General features: G+C 42.0%; 1 protein-coding gene across 4 annotated transcripts; it reads right to left on the bottom strand.

Annotated features, from left to right (window-relative positions):
* Positions 1-473: 473 nt before the first annotated feature.
* On the bottom strand, positions 474-22901 carry LOC120437466. Of its 4 annotated transcripts, none has more exons than XR_005611151.1 (4): positions 4354-4705; positions 4153-4192; positions 2048-2383; positions 474-1809 (listed from the first exon to the last, which is right to left on the bottom strand). XR_005611151.1 is itself a non-coding variant. In XM_039608054.1 (4 exons), the coding sequence occupies exons 2-4, from the start codon at positions 7058-7060 to the stop codon at positions 1610-1612; spliced, it is 699 nt and encodes a 232-aa protein (XP_039463988.1). In that variant the 5' UTR covers positions 7061-7194; positions 22853-22901; the 3' UTR covers positions 474-1609. The 4 variants fall into 4 exon arrangements, 2 of the variants coding, with proteins under 2 accessions (XP_039463988.1, XP_039463987.1); XM_039608054.1 differs by lacking the exons at positions 4153-4192; positions 4354-4705 and adding exons at positions 6898-7194; positions 22853-22901; XM_039608053.1 differs by lacking the exons at positions 4153-4192; positions 4354-4705 and adding exons at positions 6898-7194; positions 13513-13569.
* Positions 22902-25899: the final 2998 nt, after the last annotated feature.

Genomic DNA, 25899 nt, shown 5'->3' with positions numbered 1-25899 from the left:
TATGCCCAGAATACTTTATTGATTTTATTCCTTACGGCTGCTGTTCACACACATGGCTGTAGCTTTCCAGCTGTTAGCCGATCACACGTCACCAATAACAACAATCATAACAGTCATGAAGAGCTTTTTATACCGGCAAGACGTGAATGCAGATGCCGCACAGGAGCGTCCATCTCCCCTGCAGCGGCATCACACACCACGACCCCCCACAGGCTCGTTATAGACTTTGTTTCTTGTTACAGGAACAGACTCAGATCTCAGTTTGATCTCTCAGTCTACTGCAGGGAGATTCTCTCAGTGAGCAGCTTTACTTTCTTTCTTCTGTTTGTTCGACATGCAGGAGGTTGGACCAGACCTGCTCAGTGGTTTGTTTGCACTGAATCCAGATAAAACCAGCTCTGAAAACTTCAGATGCAAAAAAAAACAGACAGAAAACAAATGAATCAACACTGACTAAAAAATTTATTCAGTAATAATGTTTGTAAAACTTTATTAGCACTTAACAAGCATATTTATTACAGAAAGTGGGCAGCTGTTTAAGAGAGCCTCGAACCAAAAACACACACAGACTGGCTGGTCATTATGAAGAATTTAAGTTTAAAACACTTCGACTTACAAACAGCTGCTGAGCCTGCCAGCTAAAACAAACATACACACTGGACTTTATTCACTATTGTGTGAAGAAATGTTTTTACTCTGCTCAAAAAATAAGTTCACATCTGAAATTACAGTCAGATTTATGAGGTGTCTGCATGTTAGTGAATTAGAATCATTGCAAATCACCAGGTTTGTGCTCACTACCTGCAGTCTGCACAGTGACATTCCCACAATTTTCAGGCAAAAACAACAAAAACAAAAAACAAAACAAAAAGTGCCTCAGGAGGAAGCCAGAAAAGGCACAGCTTTCCAAAATGTTTCCACAGGAGTGTTTTTGTTAGTCCCTGTAGGAAAATTACTCCCCCACATCACTCATTCACCCAGTGAAGCAGTGTGCAGGCACCAATGCAGCACCCAGGGAGCAGTGTGTAGAGACGGTACCTTGCTCAGGGGTACCTCAGGGTAGCTGTTTAGTTGAGTCGAACCCCCGACCTTGCGATGATGGGGCAACCACTCTACCTACTGAGCTATCCCTCCCCCGACTGATGTCTTTACTTCATCTTCTGAGACATTCACAGTAAGAAGAAAACAGCTGGAGAACAAACCGAACCTGATCTGCAAATGTCAGATTTGTGTGAAACATCCATACACACAGTTTGTAAATGAGGCCCAGTGATTCTGTCATTAGACATTATTCTAATGTTAACACTAAGTTGAAATTCTGTAAACGTGTTTTTCTCCTGGTCAACAAATCCCATAAAAACCATGAAGATGAACAAACACTGTAGTTCACAGAGTCGCTGACAGACAGCACAGAGACACACTGACACAGTCTGAACAGGTTTGATGATAATCAGAGAAATTTAACATCAAACCAACTCTGGATGTGTTTGATGTCTGTCTGCTGGATGATCAGATCATCTGTCTGTACCTGAATGTTCACTGACAACACTGAGAGTCTAAACAGCAGCAGGAGACTCAGAGTTCATCTGGAAAAAAACTCTGAGACATTTCAAACAGGCTGAAGTTCAACAGGAGGTTGAAATGAATCCTGACTCTGCTGTTGTTTATGTTTTTGGTAGATCCAATACCCAACAACAGCAGCAACAAGAAGCACAGCAGAGACAGGCAGACCAACTATCAGTCCAACAGATCCAGCCTCCTTCCCTCCATCCTCCTTCCCTCCATCCTCTGTGTCTCCTCCTGTCTGACCTGCAGGTGAGAAACAGGTGTGAGGTGTCAGCTGTCAGGTAGGTGATGAGTGAAGAACAGAACAGAATCCATTTCCTCTTCAAACTGCTGTCAGACATTATCTACTGCACTCTGATCACATCACTCAGACCAGCTGCTTTCTACAAAGTCTCATCAACAACATCTTTAGAAACAAACATCAACAACCAGGAAGCAGCTTCACCTCTGATCACACACACACTCAACTCTACTCACTCACCTGGAGGAGCAACAACACTCAGGTAGATGATGCTGATGAGCTTCATAGGTTGTCTGACTCCCTCAACAATACAACATCTGTAAATTCCTGTATCATTAATCTTCACATTCTTCAGAATCAAAGACACGTCTCCATCCTTCATCTGTCTGTCCTGCAGATCCACCCGGTTCTTAAATGATGGATGCTGGTTGTCTGGAACAAACTGATCATCCCGGTACAAAAGCACATATTCATCTCCCAGGTCAGCTCTGCTCCACTCTACAACTATGATGTTGTTTGCAGCTCGACATATCAGAGTGACGTCCTGTCCAGACTCAGCTGTGATTTTTTTCTGGCCTGAAAGAGGAAACAATACAGAACAGAGAGGTTAAAGGTTAAAGTACAACTGTTCACTTATACAGCAGCCAATCAAAAACATACGCACAATATTCACTGTTAATCTTTATAAAAGTAAAGTATATTACAAACTTACTAGAGATAACTATGAAAAAACAATTTATTTTAATGGTGCTGAGCATCTGTTGAGCAAAACCTGGGATTCAGAAAGCACAACACAAAAATATAGAAAGTGCTGTTTGGACTGTACCAAGGTGTAACATTGTGTAATATGCCTTAAAATGTAGCCAGTGCCACTCAGGGGCAGATCTACAGAGGTGGCATGGAGTGGCATGTGCCACCCAGGTTCAGCTTATTTTAATAAACAGCACTGTCACATACAAAACTACGGTAGCACATGCCACCTCTGTAGATCTGTCCCTCGATATATACTGACTCCTGAAACTACAACACATCACACTGACAAACACATTACACTTCTTTGTCTCTGTGAGATCTGAAAAACACTGACATGTTAGGTGCACACAGACTCCACCCAGCCTTGTGTCTCCTTCACAGAAACAGAAAAACTGAATTAATATGAAAATAATCCTTTGAGAATTATTATTATTAATTTAACCAGAGTGATACTCTGTTAGTTTTATAACAGTTAAACCTCACCTGCAGAGACAAACACGAAGAGGCCGACAAACAACAAAGTGGAGCAGAGTGACGCCGTTACAGCAGACATGTCCGTGTTTTTGTTTCTGCTGATCTGACTCTTAGTTTGTTCTAAATGTCTGAGTCTGTTGATATTTTCACTGAATAACTGAACCTGAGTTTAAACCTGACCACATCAGATTCAATTTAAGGTTTAAATAAAGCTAAAGCTGCTGATTCAAACTCTTCCGTGTCTTTGAGGACGTCGCGTTAGAGTGACGTTTGGTAGGTTGGACTGAGGATGAGCAGAAATAAGTGCATCGTAACAAACGAGGCGAAGTGTCAAAGTTTTAGCGTTCAGTCGCTGATCGATCTCCACAGAACAAAATCAGAACCTCTCATGTGTCGGTTGTCATGTATGAAGAGTTTGTGTTACAGTTGTTGAAGCAGAAGTACGTTTTGTTTCTGACGGCAGGTTGATTCTCATTTTATCGAGAGTACTGAATCAGTATTAAAATAGTTCTCAGTGAAATATTTTTACTATGCAGCCCATACTTTATGTTTTATGTCAAAGTTAAATCTCACCTGATGCGACGAACAGGACAAACATCAAAGTGGAGCAGAGCGACACAGTTACAGCAGACATGTCCATGTTCTCTGTTTCTGCTGATCTGACTCTTAGTTTGTTCTAAATGTCTGAGTCTGTTGGTATTTTCACTGAATAACTGAACCTGAGTTTAAACCTGATTACACAATATTACATTTAAGGTTTAAGCTAAAGCTGCTGGTTCAAACTCTTCCGTGTCTCTTGAGGACATTTGAAGTTAGAGACGTCACTCTAACCCTTCAAATTCAACTTCTCAAAAGGAAATTACATTAAACGACATTTGAAAATTTAAAAAAGCAAAAGAATTTTGTGGCAACAATTTCATGGTTCAAGCTTTTCAGGGTCACATCAACTAAAAGGAAATTACATTTTAAATGAAGTCTCACTCTTTTTTTAAAAAAAAAACAGTTTTTCTGTCAAAACATGTTTGTGGGTGATGTTAACTAAAATGTAACCATGACAACTGAAACTTTTTTACCTAATAGACTGAAAATGATTTTAGAAAAACACAGCAAACACTTACTGTTGTTGTATGGAGACCTGTTAAATCCTCAAACTCTCTTCTGATCATGAGGTTGATGATCGGCCATACAAAGATTTAAAAAAGGTGTGAGGTTGGTATAATCCATCTGCTCTTTCTGTAGGTCAAAAGGATGAACTCCCCAAAAGTTGATTCTGTTCATCTGGATGTAGAGTTTTCAGTATTCAACATTTCATCACTTACCCAAGTGACTTCTTAGGCCACTGAAGGCTTTAGGGGATTTCCTTAGCTGGATGATTGAGCATGTGTCAAGACACTTTGATAAACCTACTTAATGTTTATTCAACATGAGCAGTTTAAAAAAAAGTAAACAATACATTTTTAAAAATTAAGAAATGTAACAACTTCTTATGTGTGTGAACTGAACCTGACAAAGCTGAACTAACTGACTAATTTCACTTTAACATCCTTTTTATACAAACCCATCAGAGCAGAACCGTACATCTGTTGTCAGTGAGGGACAAATAGTCTCCAGGGAGGGAGAGCATGCAGCTGCTGCAGCACTTCCAGTAAATCATAGGGCTGCACGATTTTGCATAAAATGAGAATCACGATTTTTTTGCCTAGAATTGAGATCACGATTCTCTCACGATTTTCTTTTCCAATATAAATATTTATTGCACTTATTAACTGCACATCAACTTCATAACAGTTGAAACTGAACATAAAAACAATAAATAAACATAAAAACAATAAATGCCTCACATTTTGTGGTTGCCGCAAAATGTTGTACTGCTTGTAATTCCGTCTCCACCGTTGCTCGACACTGCGTGTATAGAGCAGGTAGTGCAACAATAGAAAAATAGTTGCGGGACGGCACTGTGTAGCGTTTGTCTAGGGTGTTGATCATTTCCCTAAATCCCTTGTTTTGCACAGTGTTGATATATCTTTGGTCAGGTGATAAGTAATAGCCTCCGTAATTTCTTTGTGCCTGCGGGAGTTCGACGTGTATAGGGAAGCGCTGTATAAGGTTCCCGTTATTGATGTTTGGGTGGTTGACCGGCACAAATTTTCTCCTGTCACTTTCTCGTCATCCCTGACGTGTTCTCCATTGTTTTTTCCCTGCCAATTTGAGCATCACGGCACAGCTTCTGTATCACGTGGTATAAGGCTCCGCCCATGTCATTTGTTGAGCAGGAAGGGTGAGCGCTTGTTTTCATACAGATTACGTCCCGGATCAAAATGCGGTACAATCGTCGTCGTCGTCTTTTTTTTTTTTTTTTTTTTTTTAAATCGTTGTCATTTGGAAATGAGATCGCACATAAGTATGAATCGAGATCGCGATTTTCTAACGATTAATCGTGCAGCCCTAGTAAATCACATGAGTGTACTCATCTAAAGGCTGAAAGCTCATTTGAAACATTTGCGGTTTTTCTGAAGGATCTCTGAAACCTTCAAACACTCCTCTGATGATCAGGGTTTAAAAACAGAGACACCTTAGATCTGTGTGACATTAGTGCTGATATCAACCACATTCCTGATTGCTCCGGCTGTAGACTCAGATATTTGACAAGCAAATATTTGACAGTTGTTGTTTCAAAGACACAGGTAGATGTGTAGAGACGACCTCACACTCCACTCTGACTGTGTGTGAATGTAGATTTGATCCCAAAGCTGTTTATTAAACCACTCTTAAAGCTCTGCTGGTCAGGGCTCTTGGCTGAAGAAGAAGAATTATAAATAAATAAATAATGTAAGAAAACGCACAAAATATTTACTGACTGCAGCTGCTGAATAAAAGGAAAGTGAGATATATGTCATAAACTGTGATACTAAGAAACTAATTTTGGATTTTTAAAGTGGTCACATTGCTCTTATTTGTAGAGCAGCCATGCTGTAATACCCAGTTTGACCATTAAATGGCAGCAGACTTTTAATGTCATTAATGGACAATTTCAAGCTTCACTGAGAGGTTAAACAGGAGCTCTGAGTTCCTTCTACAGTCCCTCATGGTGACTTTTCCTGATCTCTCTTGACACTTCCATCTTGGCATATCTCTTTGCTAAATATTTCTTTCCATCTCGTGAATTTCGTGTCACAGAGCGTCATTCTGCTGACTAACAGCCTCTCTCTGCTTTGGCAACAGCAAAAGATTGCTGTGTTTGTATTTCTCCTTTGGGCCCCCAGATTTCATGTTGTATAGCTGTGTTCTGCTTCCTCATTTCCTCTGTGTCATGTTTGATTTTTTTAAAGTGTTTTCTGCAAGACATTTCTAATTTTGTCAGTGAATGATTCTTGTCTTTGCAAAGTAAATACTTTGTCAACTTGTGTTGGAGAGAGTGGTGCAGTGCAGTGAAAATGCAGTTTAAATGACTGCCATGAAACAGTTGGAGCATGAAGCATGGCAGAGCTGGTTATGTTTGGGATCAAACTCATTTAAGAGAAAAAAAGATACGCTGCACATTTTTGCCACATTTTGTGACAAATATGGAACATTTTAACATGTTCACATTGACTCTACTCATTATTATTATTATTATCATTATTATTGCTATTTTTAATGTGCGTGTGGGACAGTTAAAGGATTAATCTTTGTGCACAGTGCTGATGGTGGCTTATTTTATCTGAGTGCACTATGCATTCACACATATCAGTTTGTCGAATAATTTAGACACTTCAAATATGCTTGAATATATTGTGTGGTCTGTAATGACCCCAAATAAGTTTAATATGCATTTATGTTTTTTATGACTTACTTTCTGATACTTAAAAAAAATGGAGGATCACCTGGAGGATCAACAACTCCCAGGTAGATGATGCAGCTGGGCTCAGTCTTCAGCATAGCTCTTTTCCATCGATTTCTTACTCTCTGGACGACACGACACTCGTATGTCCCATTATCAGCAGTCGTCATATTCTTCAGAATCAGAGACACGTCTCCATCCTTCATCTGTCTGTCCTGCAGATCCACCCGGTTCTTAAAAGATGGATGCTGGTTGTCTGGAACAAATTGCTCATCCCTGTTTGGAGCTCGACATGTCAGAGCGACGTTCTGTCCAGACTCAGCTGTGATGTTTTTCTGGTCTGAAAGAGGAAACAACACAGAGCAGAGAGGTTAAAAGTACAACTGTTCACTTCTACAACAGCCAATCAGAATGAAGGAAAACAAAGAAAGTCCAATGAGCTCTGCACATACACATATAGGTGGATTGTTTTTTCTTTTTTTTTTGCTGTTATTTAAAATAGAATTTGTGGTGTATTAAAAATCGTAACACTAGCTTGATATAATTTTACTGTAATCAATTTTAGTACAAAGTGAACTAACAGATGATGGAAGAAATCTTAATCAGAAAAAAACATTTTTAATCATGAGCAAATATTTAATACTTTATAAAGTGTGATGTGCTGTGATGATGTCATTATCAGCTGGTATATTACAAAATATGATATAATTCACATGAAAAACAACAGGACATTAAAGTGAGGAAAGTTTGTTTTAACTTTGTTATTCCTTTAATAAAGTCTCTGTTCAGAAGACCACAGTCGTAGGAACAGCAGAGATACTGTGTAGGACCCTCAAACTCCCAGGCCTCTGGTAGAGGACCCAAACTTAAAGACTGCCCACAGGGTGAGTGGAGATTTATTTTTATATATCTATGTTTGTACTGAGGGCATCATTTCTGCTTAAAATAATTGAAACAGAAAATAAATAAATAATATAAAATTTTACATATTTTTGTATCTAAAAATGTTGGAAATGCTGTCCAATTTTTTTCAATTCAACTGGATTTATATAGCGCCAAATCAACAACAGTCGCCTCAACACTTCATAATACAGGATCTAGCTGCTTTCTAGAACATCAACGCTGTTGACTGTGTGTGAGAGCCCCCTTGTGGTAAGAGAGTGTAGTTGCGTTATTGAGCACATGGTCCAGAGCATGGAGGTTAAACTAATACGTAACAACACCTTGCAAAGCGGCCTGACAGTGGACTTCTAGGTAGCCAAACTGTATGACTTGAGTCTTATGTCATTTAGTGAATCTGCGTAAGTAGAAGTATAATATTAATTACTCTGTTTAATATTAGGGTTGCCAACTCTCTGAAAAATAAATAAGGGACACCTCGTGGCCAGGGCCGGGAAACCCAGTTGTCTTCACCCTTCCCAGTGTGGTGAATTTTGTAGCTCTTTTTTTGTGTGTGAAATTATTTTTTTAACCATTTGACTTGAATTTGATTTAAGTAGATGCATATTCTTTGTGATATGAACACATGGGAAACAAATGATCATTTAGCCATTTATTTGTAGCTCAAACTGACAACATTAACACAATAAAACAGGTCTCTTTCTCAAACAGAAGCCTGTCATGCTTAACTTTTGAGAATATAAGTAAATCTTTCTTTAAAAGAACTCTGTCCTGCTTAACTTAAAATTATAGAAATTTATAGAAAACAATAGAACGAAAAACAGTCTTGTAACAGTGCACATTTAGTGCATTTAGTACAATTGGCTTCAGTTGAGGCATTATTTCAGCTTTTCTAATGCTAATCAGCTGCTGCCGTTTGTAAACCCGCTTGTTCCCATGATTACGCATCATAACTCATCATCATTATTCATCTATGTGTTGTCCTCGCACTGAGTCTCTTAGTTTCACCAGCTAGACAGCGAGATAACGATGCTCCAAAAACCAGACTTATTTTCCTTTTTGCGCTGATTTATTGAAGAATGGCCTCTGACCATTGCCTTCTCTTTGACCATCGTAAAACTGAAAGTACAAAATACTGTATTAGCTGACTAACATTGTAAACTACCTTGTTACACTCTTACTGCAAGCTAACAAGATAAAACTTTCAAATATACAAATTATCGTACCATTTTTACACAAAACAAAAGATAATCATTATTTTATCATCACTCATACTTACAGACATATCTTGTCCAAGGCAACAACATTTTAAGGTCCGTATCAGCTTAGAACGATAACATTTCGGCATCACTTTCCACCATCTTTGATTTCTTCTTCACGTTCTCATTTTTTCCCTTCCCAAAGTAACCAAACCCATATTACAAAGCAGCCACTAGAGGGAGCTCTAGGGCAGTTTACAACCGTAATATTCAGTTTAAGTTATGAAAGGCAGAACAATCTATGTATTACTTTTATGTATTAGTCATCTATTTGTTGTAATCATCTATCCTTGCAGTTGTTTATTACACAAAATAAATTATATTATCACACTTCTGGCCACATAGCGCTGATATTCACTGCACACGCCCATATTAACTTTAACCAGAGGGTTTAAAAAAAACAAACCTGTCTTTACATACCATGTCTGCTTCTGCCGTGGCCTGGTGGACAAAAAATTGGTTAAGGGTTCCCCGAGCTTTCACGCCCCTCATGTTCTTCATGTGCCCACCATTAGAAGCATGCCTATGGAAAAAGTGCGCCGGCACACAGTGCAGTGGGCTTTATAGGTGTTATCATGCACTTTTCCAGCCAGGTGTTTTCCTTTTCCCATTCCTCCCTGTACTTTTGCAGCCTTTTTTCTTTCTCTGAGGGGAACAAACATTGCTGGTCTAATGCTGGGCTTATACTGTGCGATTTTTGGCCCATTTTGAGCCGATTTTTGAGTCGTGCGACCGATTTGGTGATCGGCCCGATTTTGGTCTTCATCGTGCGTCGTGCATCGTGTAGTATACGTGGGGTAACGAGAAGCGATTAACACCTCACGACCAGCTCCCGAACACGTAAATGTCGGTGAAAAAGACGGAGCAGCACGGCTGTGCAGCGTGTGATCTGGACACAAGTGATGGAGGCACAACTTGTAGAACTTTGGAAAGCTCATCCGAGCCTTTTCGATGTGGCCTCACAAAATTATCACGACCACAACAACCATGAAATTAGTTGGATTTACATTGCTGCTCAATCACAGCTGCCTGATCAATGTTTTTCATTAGCAATTTAGCAAAGTTGATGTTGGTGGTGTGCGTGTCTGTGTGAGTGAAACACAGAGAGGGAGAGCGACAGACAGCGTTTCTGTTATAACCTTCATTTTATGGACGCACAGTTTGAGCACTCAGGTCGCATCAGAGCATCGGGCCGTATAGTGTGAGACCCTGCATCGTGACCTACGAACTTATAACCCCTGCGAGTCAATTGTGCAGTTTGAGCAGGAGCTGAATAACGTGACTGAAAAAATCGCACAGTGTATGCCCAGCTTTAGGTGTACTGTCGTCCGAGACTTGCACCCAGTAGCGGTTTTAGATACGGGCGACACGGGCGGTTGCCCGGGGCGGCATCGTGATGGGGGGCGGCATCACGGGCATCGGCAAAAAAAAAAAAAAAAATCGTACTCATGCTGCCCCGACGGCAGCCAGCGCATATTGCGAATGTCATAGGCACCGATCGGTTTTCTATCGCCCATTTGCTGGGAGTAAGGGCGCCCTGCGTTTGCGAGGTGCGCCTGCTGCTTGCGGCACAGGGAGGAGAGGGCGGGGCGGCGGGGGATTCTCTGGCTGGCTGGAGCAGCATCTAACTAGAAAGCGAAAATTTCAGAAGAAATTTTATGTGTGCCTATGCCGCTGCTAATCTGTGTAGTTTTCCATTCATACGGCTACAGACAGCAAAACTCAGAAGAGCAGCCATTCTCCACCATGAATTATGGTAAAAACAAACACCGCTCGCGCCTCACAGATGACAGCTTACAGTTTTGGGTAAAGATGAGGTCACTTTGTACAGCCCGGATTTGCAGACGCTGTGCACACAGGTTCATAAGCAGAAGTCCCTCTGTACCACGGCAGACCCCGACAATGTTTGCACGAACACACTTTGAACCAGTACGTTATGGACCACTTTTCACACATGGTTGGTGTACCCTCCCAGCCAGCTGTAGCTTTTCAACTCACAGCCCGACACACACCCAAAAACAGCCGAGAGAGCACAGACTACGCCCGAGAGGTGTGATTGCAGATGCCCCTCAGGTGGGTCCACCTCCCCTGCAGCGGCACTGCAGACCACGCCCGCCACACATATCAAACACGTAAAATAAATATTTATGCACTTTTGCATTCACTTTTTGTTTTTGTTAATTTTACACAGTGTTCTGAATGATGAACAATGGTCTACAGCCAATCTTGTGTATTATTATACAAACTTTGGTTGTAAGATTCAGATAACTATTTAATAAAAGCTAAATATTTTATACAGGAGTGCAAAATTATTAGGCAAATCAGTATTTTGTCCACATCATCCTCTTCATGCATGTTGTCTTACTCCAAGCTGTATAGGCTCGAAAGCCTACTACCAATTAAGCATATTAGGTGATGTGCATCTCTGTAATGAGAAGGGGTGTGGTCTAATGACATCAACACCCTATATCAGGTGTGCATAATTATTAGGCAACTTCCTTTCCTTTGGCAAAATGGGTCAAAAGAAGGACTTGACAGGCTCAGAAAAGTCAAAAATAGTGAGATATCTTGCAGAGGGATGCAGCAGTCTTAAAATTGCAAAGCTTCTGAAGCGTGATCATCGAACAATCAAGCGTTTCATTCAAAATAGTCAACAGGGTCGCAAGAAGCGTGTGGAAAACCAAGGCGCAAAATAACTGCCCATGAACTGAGAAAAGTCAAGCGTGCAGCTGCCAAGATGCCACTTGCCACCAGTTTGGCCATATTTCAGAGCTGCAACATCACTGGAGTGCCCAAAAGCACAAGGTGTGCAATACTCAGAGACATGGCCAAGGTAAGAAAGGCTGAAAGACGACCACCACTGAACAAGACACACAAGCTGAAACGTCAAGACTGGGCCAAGAAATATCTCAAGACTGATTTTTCTAAGGTTTTATGGACTGATGAAATGAGAGTGAGTCTTGATGGGCCAGATGGATGGGCCCGTGGCTGGACTGGTAAAGGGCAGAGAGCTCCAGTCCGACTCAGACGCCAGCAAGGTGGAGGTGGAGTACTGGTTTGGGCTGGTATCATCAAAGATGAGCTTGTGGGGCCTTTTCGGGTTGAGGATGGAGTCAAGCTCAACTCCCAGTCCTACTGCCAGTTTCTGGAAGACACCTTCTTCAAGCAGTGGTACAGGAAGAAGTCTGCATCCTTCAAGAAAAACATGATTTTCATGCAGGACAATGCTCCATCACACGCGTCCAAGTACTCCACAGCGTGGCTGGCAAGAAAGGGTTTAAAAAGAAGAAAAACTAATGACATGGCCTCCTTGTTCACCTGATCTGAACCCCATTGAGAACCTGTGGTCCATCATCAAATGTGAGATTTACAAGGAGGAAAACAGTACACCTCTCTGAACAGTGTCTGGGAGGCTGTGGTTGCTGCTGCACGCAATGTTGATGGTGAACAGATCAAAACACTGACAGAATCCATGGATGGCAGGCTTTTGAGCGTCCTTGCAAAGAAAGGTGGCTATATTGGTCGCTGATTTGTTTTTGTTTTGTTTTTGAATGTCAGAAATGTATATTTGTGAATGTGGAGATGTTATATTGGTTTCACTGGTAAAAATAAATCATTGAAATGGGTATATATTTTTTTTTGTTAAGTTGCCTAATAATTATGCACAGTAATAGTCACCTGCACACACAGATATCCCCTAAAATAGCTAAAACTAAACACAAACTAAAAACTACTTCCGAAAACATTCAGCTTTGATATTAATGTGTTTTTGGGTTCATTGAGAACATGGTTGTTGTTCAATAATAAAATTATTCCTCAAAAATACAACTTGCCTAATAATTCTGCACTCCTGTATGAGAGTAAGAAAGAAAAGTATATCTTTGTGTCCACCTTTCTCTGTTAATGCCCTACCTGGCCCCTGGCAAAAGCTTTGCTAGATCCGCCCCTGCACAGTTACCAGCTGTCAGCTAAATAAAAAAAGGAGCTTGGTGTTTATTTCTCTCAGAAACAGTTCATAACTTCCTTCAACTCATTCATGTCACCTAAAAAAAAAGGTAAACCTGTTTCTCCATCACCAGTTCAGCTCTGATGATTCAGTAAGGTCATCTCCTGGTTTCGACCAGCCGCTTCTACAGCTGTGGCTCCAGCAAACATCAGCTGATACTAGAAATTAAAATCAAATGAATTCTAACAACAGCTGATCAAGCTTAAACGTGCTGCTGTTGTTTAGCGCGATAAACAAACAAGAGAGAAAAGCCGATCATTGATCAGTTTCATGACTGAAGTTTGAACAGGCGAGAGAATGACAGGGAGGCTGTCATAAAGTTCAACATCAATAACTTAGCGCCGCACACAGCTGTATAGAAACTCCATCGTGCTAGCTACCACGCAGTACGAGTTATTATAACTGATTGTAAAAAGTCAGCACAACGAAAATAAACTACACCTAAACTCGGTTTATATCTGACCCAAATAGAGTGCAGGTCATAACTTCTTACCTGAAATTCAGTTCACCTCACGCTCCGACCGGCAGCCGCCTGCTTCTCCTGCCTTCGGTTTCCTGATCCACGATCTACCACCGGTCGATCGGCGGTCATCTCGCCGCCTCGTTCCCGCATGTTCTTTCTGACACACACCGTGGATAGCTGCCCTCGGTTGTAGCTCCGCGTCAGCGACTCACCAAACAACTCAGTTATTTTTTCCACATCGACCAGCATCTGGACAATCCACCGCCTTTCACTGTTTGTACCGTTACTAAAAAAAAACCCATCATCGGCTCATAAAACGAAAAATAAGTCCAGCTATGACCCTGAGTCAAAAAGACAGCCAGCTCGGTTAGCTAGCTACCTGTCTAGCTCTTTGCAGGCACCGAAAACATCAGAGCTAATATGGGATGTCTTGGTAACACGAGCAGATATTTGAAGTTTACATCTGGCCAATCCACCACCTTTCACTGTTTATACCGTTACTAAAATGAATAAATAAATAAATCATCGGTCCATATAAACGAAAAATAAGTCCAGCTAAAACACATACTGTCGGCGACGACCGGGTGCTGACACGAGTTTCACCCGCCTCAATATAAGCCAAGCCTGGGTGCTTTTTCACGAAGGGTCGCTAGCGGTGCTAGCTAACTATGCTAGCGGCACTAGCTAGCTAGCCGGCTATCAGCAACACATAAGAGAACTGCTGCTAAATAAACTACACCTAAACTCGGTTTATATCTGACCCAAATAGAGTGCAGGTCATAACTTCTTACCTGAAATTCAGTTCACCTCACGCTCCTGCCTTCGCTTTCCTGATCCACGATTGACCTCCGCGTTAGCAAACACGGTCGATCGGCGGTCGCGACATGTCCTTTCTGTCATAGACCGGTGGATAGCTGCCCACTGTTGTAGCTCCGCGTTATAGCACCACCAAACAACTCAGTTATTTTTCCACATCCAGCTGTAACTCCGATTCTGTGCGAGCATTTGCGAGAGACCAGGGAGGTGAAACGACAGAGAGAGTCCCTCGCTATCCATTTGCAGCCAAGTGCGGCAGCTAGCTAGGTAGCCAGCTAGGTAGCCGGCTAGCTGTCAGGCAGGACCAACGTGGTCAGAGCACTGTCGCTAAATATGGGATGTCTTGATAAAACAAGCAGATATTTGAAGTTTACACACCTACATTCTCGCCTGAAAATATCTTAAAAGCTTATTTTGTGACCTAGAAACACGAATAAAAGACATATAAAACGAAGTGGTGGCCGCCATTGTTCACTCTGTAGAGGCGTGCTATGAATTGTGGGATATTGAGTTTTCCACCAAGCATTACCGTAACTTTTGAATGATTTGCGCAACCTTAAAAATTCCAAGGGCTCCTGAAAGCAGCGACGCTGTGCGCACCGTTGAAATTGTCATCATTACGGTAATCCAAATAAGGGTACACAGGCTGTACCACTCCCGGCATACCACTAGAGAGCCAAGACACCACAAATGAAGTCTGTTTATTTGGCGCCAAAAGATGAATTGGCCTAAATTTGCACTAAAATATTAATATTTAAAAAACTATAAAAGTTATAAACACCAAAAGTCATAACATAATAGTCCAGCTCCAGCCGCACAAAATGATCTAACATATGTAACCCTAATGTCAAAACTGTTTGGCAGAGGAGCGGGGGAAAATTTTCACTAAAATATTAATATTTAAAAACTATAAAATTCATAAACACCAAAAGTCATAGCACACCATTCCAGATCCGGCCGCACAAAATGAGGTAACATATATGAAGCTTGTCTCAAAACTGCGAGGCGAGATTAAGCTGCAAAATTTCAGGCGGAAACTGGAGAATAATAATAATAACTAGAAAGCGAAAATTTCAGAAGAAATTTTATGTGTGCCTATGCCGCTGCTAATCACTGTAGTTGCCATTCATACGGCTACAGACAGAAAAACTCAGAAGAGCAGCCATTCTCCACCATGAACTATGGTAAAACAAACACCGCTCACGCTTCACAGATGACAGCTTACAGTTTTGTGTAAAGATGAAGTTACTTGCCAGTACAGCGCCGATTTGCAGACGCTGTGCACACAGGTTCATGAGAAGTCCCATTGTACCACGGCAGACCCGACAATGTTTGCATGAACACGCTTTGAAGCATTACATTATAGACCACTTTTCACACATGCATTCACTTTTTGTTTTTGTTATTTCTACACAGTGTTCTGAATTATGAACAATGGTCTACAGCCAATCTTGTGTATTATTATACAAACTTTGGTTGTGAGATTCAGATAACTATTTAATAAAAGCTAAATATTTTATATGAGAGTAAGAAAGAAAAGTATATCTTTATGTCCACCTTTCTCTGTTAATGCCCTACCTGGCCCCTGGCAAAAGCTTTGCTAGATCCGCCCCTGCACAGTTACCAGCTGTCAGCTACACAAAAAGGAGCTTGGTGTTTACAGGAGTGCAGAATTATTAGGCAAATCAGTATTTTGTCCACATCATCCTCTTCATGCATGTTGTCTTACTCCAAGCTGTATAGGCTCGAAAGCCTACTACCAATTAAGCATATTAGGTGATGTGCATCTCTGTAATGAGAAGGGTGTGGTCTAATGACATCAACACCCTATATCAGGTGTGCATAATTATTAGGCAACTTCCTTTCCTTTGGCAAAATGGGTCAAAAGAAGGACTTGACAGGCTCAGAAAAGTCAAAAATAGTGAGATATCTTGCAGAGGGATGCAGCAGTCTTAAAATTGCAAAGCTTCTGAAGCGTGATCATCGAACAATCAAGCGTTTCATTCAAAATAGTCAACAGGGTCGCAAGAAGCGTGTGGAAAAACCAAGGCGCAAAATAACTGCCCATGAACTGAGAAAAGTCAAGCGTGCAGCTGCCAAGATGCCACTTGCCACCAGTTTGGCCATATTTCAGAGCTGCAACATCACTGGAGTGCCCAAAAGCACAAGGTGTGCAATACTCAGAGACACGGCCAAGGTAAGAAAGGCTGAAAGACGACCACCACTGAACAAGACACACAAGCTGAAACGTCAAGACTGGGCCAAGAAATATCTCAAGACTGATTTTTCTAAGGTTTTATGGACTGATGAAATGAGAGTGAGTCTTGATGGGCCAGATGGATGGGCCCGTGGCTGGATTGGTAAAGGGCAGAGAGCTCCAGTCCGACTCAGACGCCAGCAAGGTGGAGGTGGAGTACTGGTTTGGGCTGGTATCATCAAAGATGAGCTTGTGGGGCCTTTTCGGGTTGAGGATGGAGTCAAGCTCAACTCCCAGTCCTACTGCCAGTTTCTGGAAGACACCTTCTTCAAGCAGTGGTACAGGAAGAAGTCTGCATCCTTCAAGAAAAACATGATTTTCATGCAGGACAATGCTCCATCACACGCGTCCAAGTACTCCACAGCGTGGCTGGCAAGAAAGGGTTTAAAAGAAGAAAAACTAATGACATGGCCTCCTTGTTCACCTGATCTGAACCCCATTGAGAACCTGTGGTCCATCATCAAATGTGAGATTTACAAGGAGGGAAAACAGTACACCTCTCTGAACAGTGTCTGGGAGGCTGTGGTTGCTGCTGCACGCAATGTTGATGGTGAACAGATCAAAACACTGACAGAATCCATGGATGGCAGGCTTTTGAGCGTCCTTGCAAAGAAAGGTGGCTATATTGGTCGCTGATTTGTTTTTGTTTTGTTTTTGAATGTCAGAAATGTATATTTGTGAATGTGGAGATGTTATATTGGTTTCACTGGTAAAAAAATCATTGAAATGGGTATATATTTTTTTTTTTTGTTAAGTTGCCTAATAATTATGCACAGTAATAGTCACCTGCACACAGATATCCCCCTAAAATAGCTAAAACTAAACACAAACTAAAAACTACTTCCGAAAACATTCAGCTTTGATATTAATGTGTTTTTGGGTTCATTGAGAACATGGTTGTTGTTCAATAATAAAATTATTCCTCAAAAATACAACTTGCCTAATAATTCTGCACTCCCTGTATGAGAGTAAGAAAGAAAAGTATATCTTTGTGTCCACCTTTCTCTGTTAATGCCCTACCTGGCCCCTGGCAAAAGCTTTGCTAGATCCGCCCCTGCACAGTTACCAGCTGTCAGCTAAATAAAAAAAGGAGCTTGGTGTTTATTTCTCTCAGAAACAGTTCATAACTTCCTTCAACTCATTCATGTCACCTAAAAAAAGGTAAACCTGTTTCTCCATCACCAGTTCAGCTCTGATGATTCAGTAAGGTCATCTCCTGGTTTCGACCAGCCGCTTCTACAGCTGTGGCTCCAGCAAACATCAGCTGATACTAGAAATTAAAATCAAATGAATTCTAACAACAGCTGATCAAGCTTAAACGTGCTGCTGTTGTTTAGCGCGATAAACAAACAAGAGAGAAAAGCCGATCATTGATCAGTTTCATGACTGAAGTTTGAACAGGCGAGAGAATGACAGGGAGGCTGTCATAAAGTTCAACATCAGTAACTTAGCGCACACAGCTGTATAGAAACTCCATCGTGCTAGCTACCACGCAGTACGAGTTATTATAACTGATTGTAAAAAGTCAGCACAACGAAAATAAACTACACCTAAACTCGGTTTATATCTGACCCAAATAGAGTGCAGGTCATAACTTCTTACCTGAAATTCAGTTCACCTCACGCTCCGACCGGCAGCCGCCTGCTTCTCCTGCCTTCGGTTTCCCTGATCCACGATCTACCACCGGTCGATCGGCGGTCGCCTCGCCGCCTCGTTCCCCGCATGTTCTTTCTGACACACACCGGTGGATAGCTGCCCAGCATCTGGACAATCCACCGCCTTTCACTGTTTGTACCGTTACTAAAAAAAACCCTCATCGGCTCATAAAAACGAAAAATAAGTCCAGCTATGACCCTGAGTCAAAAGACAGCCAGCTCGGGTTAGCTAGCTACCTGTCTAGCTCTTTGCAGGCACCGAAAACATCAGAGCTAATATGGGATGTCTTGGTAACACGAGCAGATATTTGAAGTTTACATCTGGCCAATCCACCACCTTTCACTGTTTATACCGTTACTAAAATGAATAAATAAATAAATCATCGGTCCATATAAACGAAAAATAAGTCCAGCTAAAACACATACTGTCGGCGACGACCGGTGCTGACACGAGTTTCACCCGCCTCAATATAAGCCAAGCCTGGGTGCTTTTTCACGAAGGGTCGCTAGCGGTGCTAGCTAACTATGCTAGCGGCGCTAGCTAGCTAGCCGGCTATCAGCAACACATAAGAGAACTGGTGGTAAATAAACTACACCTAAACTCGGTTTATATCTGACCCAAATAGAGTGCAGGTCATAACTTCTTACCTGAAATTCAGTTCACCTCACGCTCGTGCCTTCGCTTTCCTGATCCACGATTGACCTCCGCGTTAGCAAACACCGGTCGATCGGCGGTCGCGGCATGTCCTTTCTGTCATACACGTGGATAGCTGCCCACTGTTGTAGCTCCGCGTTATAGCACCACCAAACAACTCAGTTATTTTTTCCACATCCAGCTGTAACTCCGATTCTGTGCGAGCATTTGCGAGAGACCGGGAGGTGAAACGACAGAGAGAGTCCCTCGCTATCCATTTGCAGCCAAGTGCGGCAGCTAGCTAGGTAGCCGGCTAGCTGTCAGGCAGGACCGACGTCGTCAGAGCACTGTCGCTAAATATGGGATGTCTTGATAAAACAAGCAGATATTTGAAGTTTACACACCCACATTCTCGCCTGAAAATATCTTAAAAGTTTATTTTGTGACCTAGAAACACGAATAAAAGACATATAAAAAACGAAGTGGTGGCCGCCATTGTTCACTCTGTAGAGGCGTGCTATGAATTGTGGGATATGGAGTTTTCAACACAAGGATAAAATCTTTTCGGCTGTACTACTCCCGGTATACCACTAGAGAGAGCCAAGACACCACAAATGAAGTCTGTTTCTATGGTGCCAAAAGCAGAATCTTTCTCAGGAGCCTAGAAATTGGCCTAAATTTGCACTAAAATCTAAATATTTCAAAAACTATAAAAGTTATAAACACCAAAAGTCACACCATACTAGCCCAGCGCCAGCCGCACAAAATGATGTAACATATGTACCCCTATTGTCAAAACTGTTTGGCAGAGGAGCGCGGGAAAATTTTCACTAAAATATTAATATTTAAAAAACTATAATATTCATAAACACCAAAAGTCATAGCACACCATTCCAGATCCAGCCGCACAAAATGAGGTAACATATATGAAGCTTGTCCAAAAACTGGGGGTCGAGATACACTGCAAAATTTCAGGCGGAAAAAGGAAAATAATAATAATAATAACTAGAAAGCGAAAATTTCTGAAGAAATTTTATGTGTGCCTATGCCGCTGCTATTCAGTGTAGTTTGCCATTCTTACGGCTGCTTAGGGCAAAACTCAGAAGAGCAGCCATTCTCCACCATGAACTATGGTAAAAACAAACACCGCTCACACTTCACAGATGACAGCTTACAGTTTTGTGTAAAGATGAAGTTGCTTTGTACAGCCCCGATTTGCAGACGCTGTGCACACAGGTTCATGAGCAGAAGTCCCCATTGTAGCACGGCAGACCCGACAATGTTTGCATGAACACGTTTTGAAGCATTACGTTATGGACCACTTTTCACACATGGTTGGTGTACCCACACAACCGGCTGTAGCTTTTCAACACACACACCCAAAAACAGCCGAGAGAGCACAGACAACGCCGAGGCGTGATTGCAGATGCCGCTCAGGTGGGTCCACCTCCCCTGCAGCGGCACTGCAGACCACGCCCGCCACACACATCAAACACGTAAAATAAATATTTATGCACTTTTGCATTCACTTTTTGTCTTTTGTTATTTTTACACAGTGTTCTGAATGATGAGCAATGGTCTACAGCCAATCTTGTGTATTATTATACAAACTTTGGTTGTAAGATTCAGATAACTATTTAATAAAAGCTAAATATTTTATATGAGAGTAAGAAAGAAAAGTATATCTTTGTGTCCACCTTTCTCTGTTAATGGCCTACCTGGCCCCCTGGCAAAAGCTTTGCTAGATCCGCCCCTGCACAGTTACCAGCTTTCAGCTACACAAAAAAAGGAGCTTGCTGTTTACAGGGAGTGCAGAATTATTAGGCAAATGAGTATTTTGTCCACATCATCCTCTTCATGCATGTTGTCTTACTCCAAGCTGTATAGGCTCGAAAGCCTACTACCAATTAAGCATATTAGGTGATGTGCATCTCTGTAATGAGAAGGGGTGTGGTCTAATGACATCAACACCCTATATCAGGTGTGCATAACTATTAGGCAACTTCCTTTCCTTTGGCAAAATGGGTCAAAAGAAGGACTTGACAGGCTCAGAAAAGTCAAAAATAGTGAGATATCTTGCAGAGGGATGCAGCAGTCTTAAAATTGCAAAGCTTCTGAAGCGTGATCATCGAACAATCAAGCGTTTCATTCAAAATAGTCAACAGGGTCGCAAGAAGCGTGTGGAAAAACCAAGGCGCAAAATAACTGCCCATGAACTGAGAAAAGTCAAGCGTGCAGCTGCCAAGATGCCACTTGCCACCAGTTTGGCCATATTTCAGAGCTGCAACATCACTGGAGTGCCCAAAAGCACAAGGTGTGCAATACTCAGAGACACGGCCAAGGTAAGAAAGGCTGAAAGACGACCACCACTGAACAAGACACACAAGCTGAAACGTCAAGACTGGGCCAAGAAATATCTCAAGACTGATTTTTCTAAGGTTTTATGGACTGATGAAATGAGAGTGAGTCTTGATGGGCCAGATGGATGGGCCCGTGGCTGGATTGGTAAAGGGCAGAGAGCTCCAGTCCCACTCAGACGCCAGCAAGGTGGAGGTGGAGTACTGGTTTGGGCTGGTATCATCAAAGATGAGCTTGTGGGGCCTTTTCGGGTTGAGGATGGAGTCAAGCTCAACTCCCAGTCCTACTGCCAGTTTCTGGAAGACACCTTCTTCAAGCAGTGGTACAGGAAGAAGTCTGCATCCTTCAAGAAAAACATGATTTTCATGCAGGACAATGCTCCATCACACGCAGCGTCCAAGTACTCCACAGCGTGGCTGGCAAGAAAGGGTATAAAAGAAGAAAAACTAATGACATGGCCTCCTTGTTCACCTGATCTGAACCCCATTGAGAACCTGTGGTCCATCATCAAATGTGAGATTTACAAGGAGGCAAAACAGTACACCTCTCTGAACAGTGTCTGGGAGGCTGTGGTTGCTGCTGCACGCAATTGTTGATGGTGAACAGATCAAAACACTGACAGAATCCATGGATGGCAGGCTTTTGAGTGTCCTTGCAAAGAAAGGTGGCTATATTGGTCGCTGATTTGTTTTTGTTTTGTTTTTGAATGTCAGAAATGTATATTTGTGAATGTGGAGATGTTATATTGGTTTCACTGGTAAAATAAATAATTGAAATGGGTATATATTTGTTTTTGTTAAGTTGCCTAATAATTATGCACAGTAATAGTCACCTGCACACACAGATATCCCCTAAAATAGCTAAAACTAAACACAAACTAAAAACTACTTCCGAAAACATTCAGCTTTGATATTAATGTGTTTTTGGGTTCATTGAGAACATGGTTGTTGTTCAATAATAAAATTATTCCTCAAAAATACAACTTGCCTAATAATTCTGCACTCCCTGTATGAGAGTAAGAAAGAAAAGTATATCTTTGTGTCCACCTTTCTCTGTTAATGCCCTACCTGGCCCCTGGCAAAAGCTTTGCTAGATCCGCCCCTGCACAGTTACCAGCTGTCAGCTAAATAAAAAAAGGAGCTTGGTGTTTATTTCTCTCAGAAACAGTTCATAACTTCCTTCAACTCATTCATGTCACCTAAAAAAAGGTAAACCTGTTTCTCCATCACCAGTTCAGCTCTGATGATTCAGTAAGGTCATCTCCTGGTTTCGACCAGCCGCTTCTACAGCTGTGGCTCCAGCAAACATCAGCTGATACTAGAAATTAAAATCAAATGAATTCTAACAACAGCTGATCAAGCTTAAACGTGCTGCTGTTGTTTAGCGCGATAAAAACAAACAAGAAAAAGCCGATCATTGATCAGTTTCATGACTGAAGTTTGAACAGGCGAGAGAATGACAGGGAGGCTGTCATAAAGTTCAACATCAGTAACTTAGCGCGCACACAGCTGTATAGAAACTCCATCGTGCTAGCTACCACGCAGTACGAGTTATTATAACTGATTGTAAAAAGTCAGCACAACGAAAATAAACTACACCTAAACTCGGTTTATATCTGACCCAAATAGAGTGCAGGTCATAACTTCTTACCTGAAATTCAGTTCACCTCATGCTCCGACCGGCAGCCGCCTGCTTCTCCTGCCTTCGGTTTCCCTGATCCACGATCTACCACCGGTCGATCGGCGGTCACCGCCGCCTCGTTCCCGCATGTTCTTTCTGACACACACCGTGGATAGCTGCCCTCGGTTGTAGCTCCGCGTCAGCGACTCACCAAACAACTCAGTTATTTTTTCCACATCGACCAGCATCTGGACAATCCACCGCCTTTCACTGTTTGTACCGTTACTAAAAAAAAAACCCTCATCGGCTCATAAAAACGAAAAATAAGTCCAGCTATGACCCTGAGTCAAAAAGACAGCCAGCTCGGGTTAGCTAGCTACCTGTCTAGCTCTTTGCAGGCACCGAAAACATCAGAGCTAATATGGGATGTCTTGGTAACACGAGCAGATATTTGAAGTTTACATCTGGCCAATCCACCACCTTTCACTGTTTATACCGTTACTAAAATGAATAAATAAATAAATCATCGGTCCATATAAGCGAAAAATAAGTCCAGCTAAAACACATACTGTCGGCGACGACCGGGTGCTGACACGAGTTTCACCCGCCTCAATATAAGCCAAGCCTGGGTGCTTTTTCACGAAGGGTCGCTAGCGGTGCTAGCTAACTATGCTAGCGGCGCTAGCTAGCTAGCCGACTATCAGCAACACATAAGAGAACTGCTGCTAAATAAACTACACCTAAACTCGGTTTATATCTGACCCAAATAGAGTGCAGGTCATAACTTCTTACCTGAAATTCAGTTCACCTCACGCTCCTGCCTTCGCTTTCCCTGATCCATGATTGACCTCCGCGTTAGCAAACACCGGTCGATCGGCGGTCGCGACATGTCCTTTCTGTCATACACGGTGGATAGCTGCCCACTGTTGTAGCTCCGGCGTTATAGCACCACCAAACAACTCAGTTATTTTTTTCCACATCCAGCTGTAACTCCGATTCTGTGCGAGCATTTGCGAGAGACCGGGAGGTGAAACGACAGAGAGAGTCCCTCGCTATCCATTTGCAGCCAAGTGCGGCAGCTAGCTAGGTAGCCGGCTAGCTGTCAGGCAGGACCGGCGTCGTCAGAGCACTGTCGCTAAATATGGGATGTCTTGATAAAACAAGCAGATATTTGAAGTTTACACACCTACATTCTCGCCTGAAAATATCTTAAAAGTTTATTTTGTGACCTAGAAACACGAATAAAAGACATATAAAAGCGAAGTGGTGGCCGCCATCGTTCACTCTGTAGAGGCGTGCTATGAATTGTGGGATATGGAGTTTTCAACACAAGGATAAAATCTTTTCGGCTGTACTACTCCCGGTATACCACTAGAGAGCCAAGACACCACAAATGAAGTCTGTTTCTATGGTGCCAAAAGCAGAATCTTTCTCAGGAGCCTAGAAATTGGCCTAAATTTGCACTAAAATCTAAATATTTCAAAAACTATAAAAGTTATAAACACCAAAGTCACACCATACTAGCCCAGCGCCAGCCGCACAAAATGATGTAACATATGTACCCCTATTGTCAAAACTGTTTGGCAGAGGAGCGCGGAAAATTTTCACTAAAATATTAATATTTAAAAACTATAATATTCATAAACACCAAAAGTCATAGCACACCATTCCAGATCCAGCCGCACAAAATGAGGTAACATATATGAAGCTTGTCCAAAAACTGCGGGTCGAGATACACTGCAAAATTTCAGGCGGAAAAAGGAAAATAATAATAATAATAATAAGAAGAAGAATAATAAATCCGACGAATAGTAATATGTGTGCCTCTTGTCATAGGCACACATAACTAGAAAGCGAAAATTTCTGAAGAAATTTTATGTGTGCCTATGCCGCTGCTAATCTGTGTAGTTTGCCATTCTTACGGCTGCTTAGGGCAAAACTCAGAAGAGCAGCCATTCTCCACCATGAACTATGGTAAAAACAAACACCGCTCACACTTCACAGATGACAGCTTACAGTTTTGTGTAAAGATGAAGTTGCTTTGTAGAGCCCCGATTTGCAGGCGCTGTGCACAGAGGTTCATGAGCAGAAGTCCCCATTGTACCACGGCAGACCCGACAATGTTTGCCGCGAACACGCTTTGAAGCATTACGTTATGGACCACTTTTCACACATGGTTGGTGTACCCACACAACCGGCTGTAGCTTTTCAACTTACAGCCCGACACACACCCTAAAACAGCCGAGAGAGCACAGACAACGCCGAGGCGTGATTGCAGATGCCGCTCAGGTGGGTCCACCTCCCCTGCAGCGGCACTGCAGACCACGCCCGCCACACACATCAAACACGTAAAATAAATATTTATGCACTTTTGCATTCACTTTTTGTCTTTTGTTATTTTTACACAGTGTTCTGAATGATGAACAATGGTCTACAGCCAATCTTGTGTATTATTATACAAACTTTGGTTGTAAGATTCAGATAACTATTTAATAAAAGCTAAATATTTTATATGAGAGTAAGAAAGAAAAGTATATCTTTGTGTCCACCTTTCTCTGTTAATGCCCTACCTGGCCCCTGGCAAAAGCTTTGCTAGATCCGCCCCTGCACAGTTACCAGCTGTCAGCTACACAAAAAAGGAGCTTGGTGTATATTTGTCTGTCAGAAACAGTTCATAACTTCCTTCAACTCATTCATGTCACCTAAGGGTAAACCTGTTTCTCCATCACCAGTTCAGCTCTGATGATTCAGTAAGGACATCTCCTGATTTCATCTTCATGCTCCAGCAAACATCAGCTGATACTAGAAATTAAAATCAAAAGAATTCTAACAACAGCTGATCAAGCTTAAACGTGCTGCTGTTGTTTAGCGCGATAAACAAACAAGAGAGAAAAGCCGATCATTGATCAGTTTCATGACTGAAGTTTCAACAGGCGAGAGAATGACAGGGAAGGCTGTCATAAAGTTCAACATCGGTAACATCGGTAACTTAGCGCGCACACAGCTGTATACAAACTCCGTGGTGCTAGCTAGCATGCAGTACGAGTTATTGTAAGTGATTGAAAAAGTCAGCACAA

Source organism: Oreochromis aureus, linkage group 3 (assembly GCF_013358895.1).
Source record: "Oreochromis aureus strain Israel breed Guangdong linkage group 3, ZZ_aureus, whole genome shotgun sequence".
Taxonomy (NCBI): Eukaryota; Metazoa; Chordata; class Actinopteri; order Cichliformes; family Cichlidae; genus Oreochromis; species Oreochromis aureus.
Note: the sequence above shows the minus strand (reverse complement) of the source record. Positions and strands in the feature narration are given on the sequence as shown.

Bases quoted from the DNA above. Each gene is read 5' to 3' on its own strand.
- LOC120437466 (XM_039608054.1), bottom strand. From the start codon at position 7,060: ATGAAGGATGGAGACGTGTCTCTGATTCTGAAGAATATGACGACTGCT. The intron at 2,384-6,897 runs GTGATCCTCCAT...TTCCTCTTTCAG, and splicing joins GGGAGTTGTTGATCCTCCAG to GCCAGAAAAAAATCACAGCT. The intron at 1,810-2,047 runs GTGAGTGAGTAG...TCTCACCTGCAG, and splicing joins GAGTGTTGTTGCTCCTCCAG to GTCAGACAGGAGGAGACACA.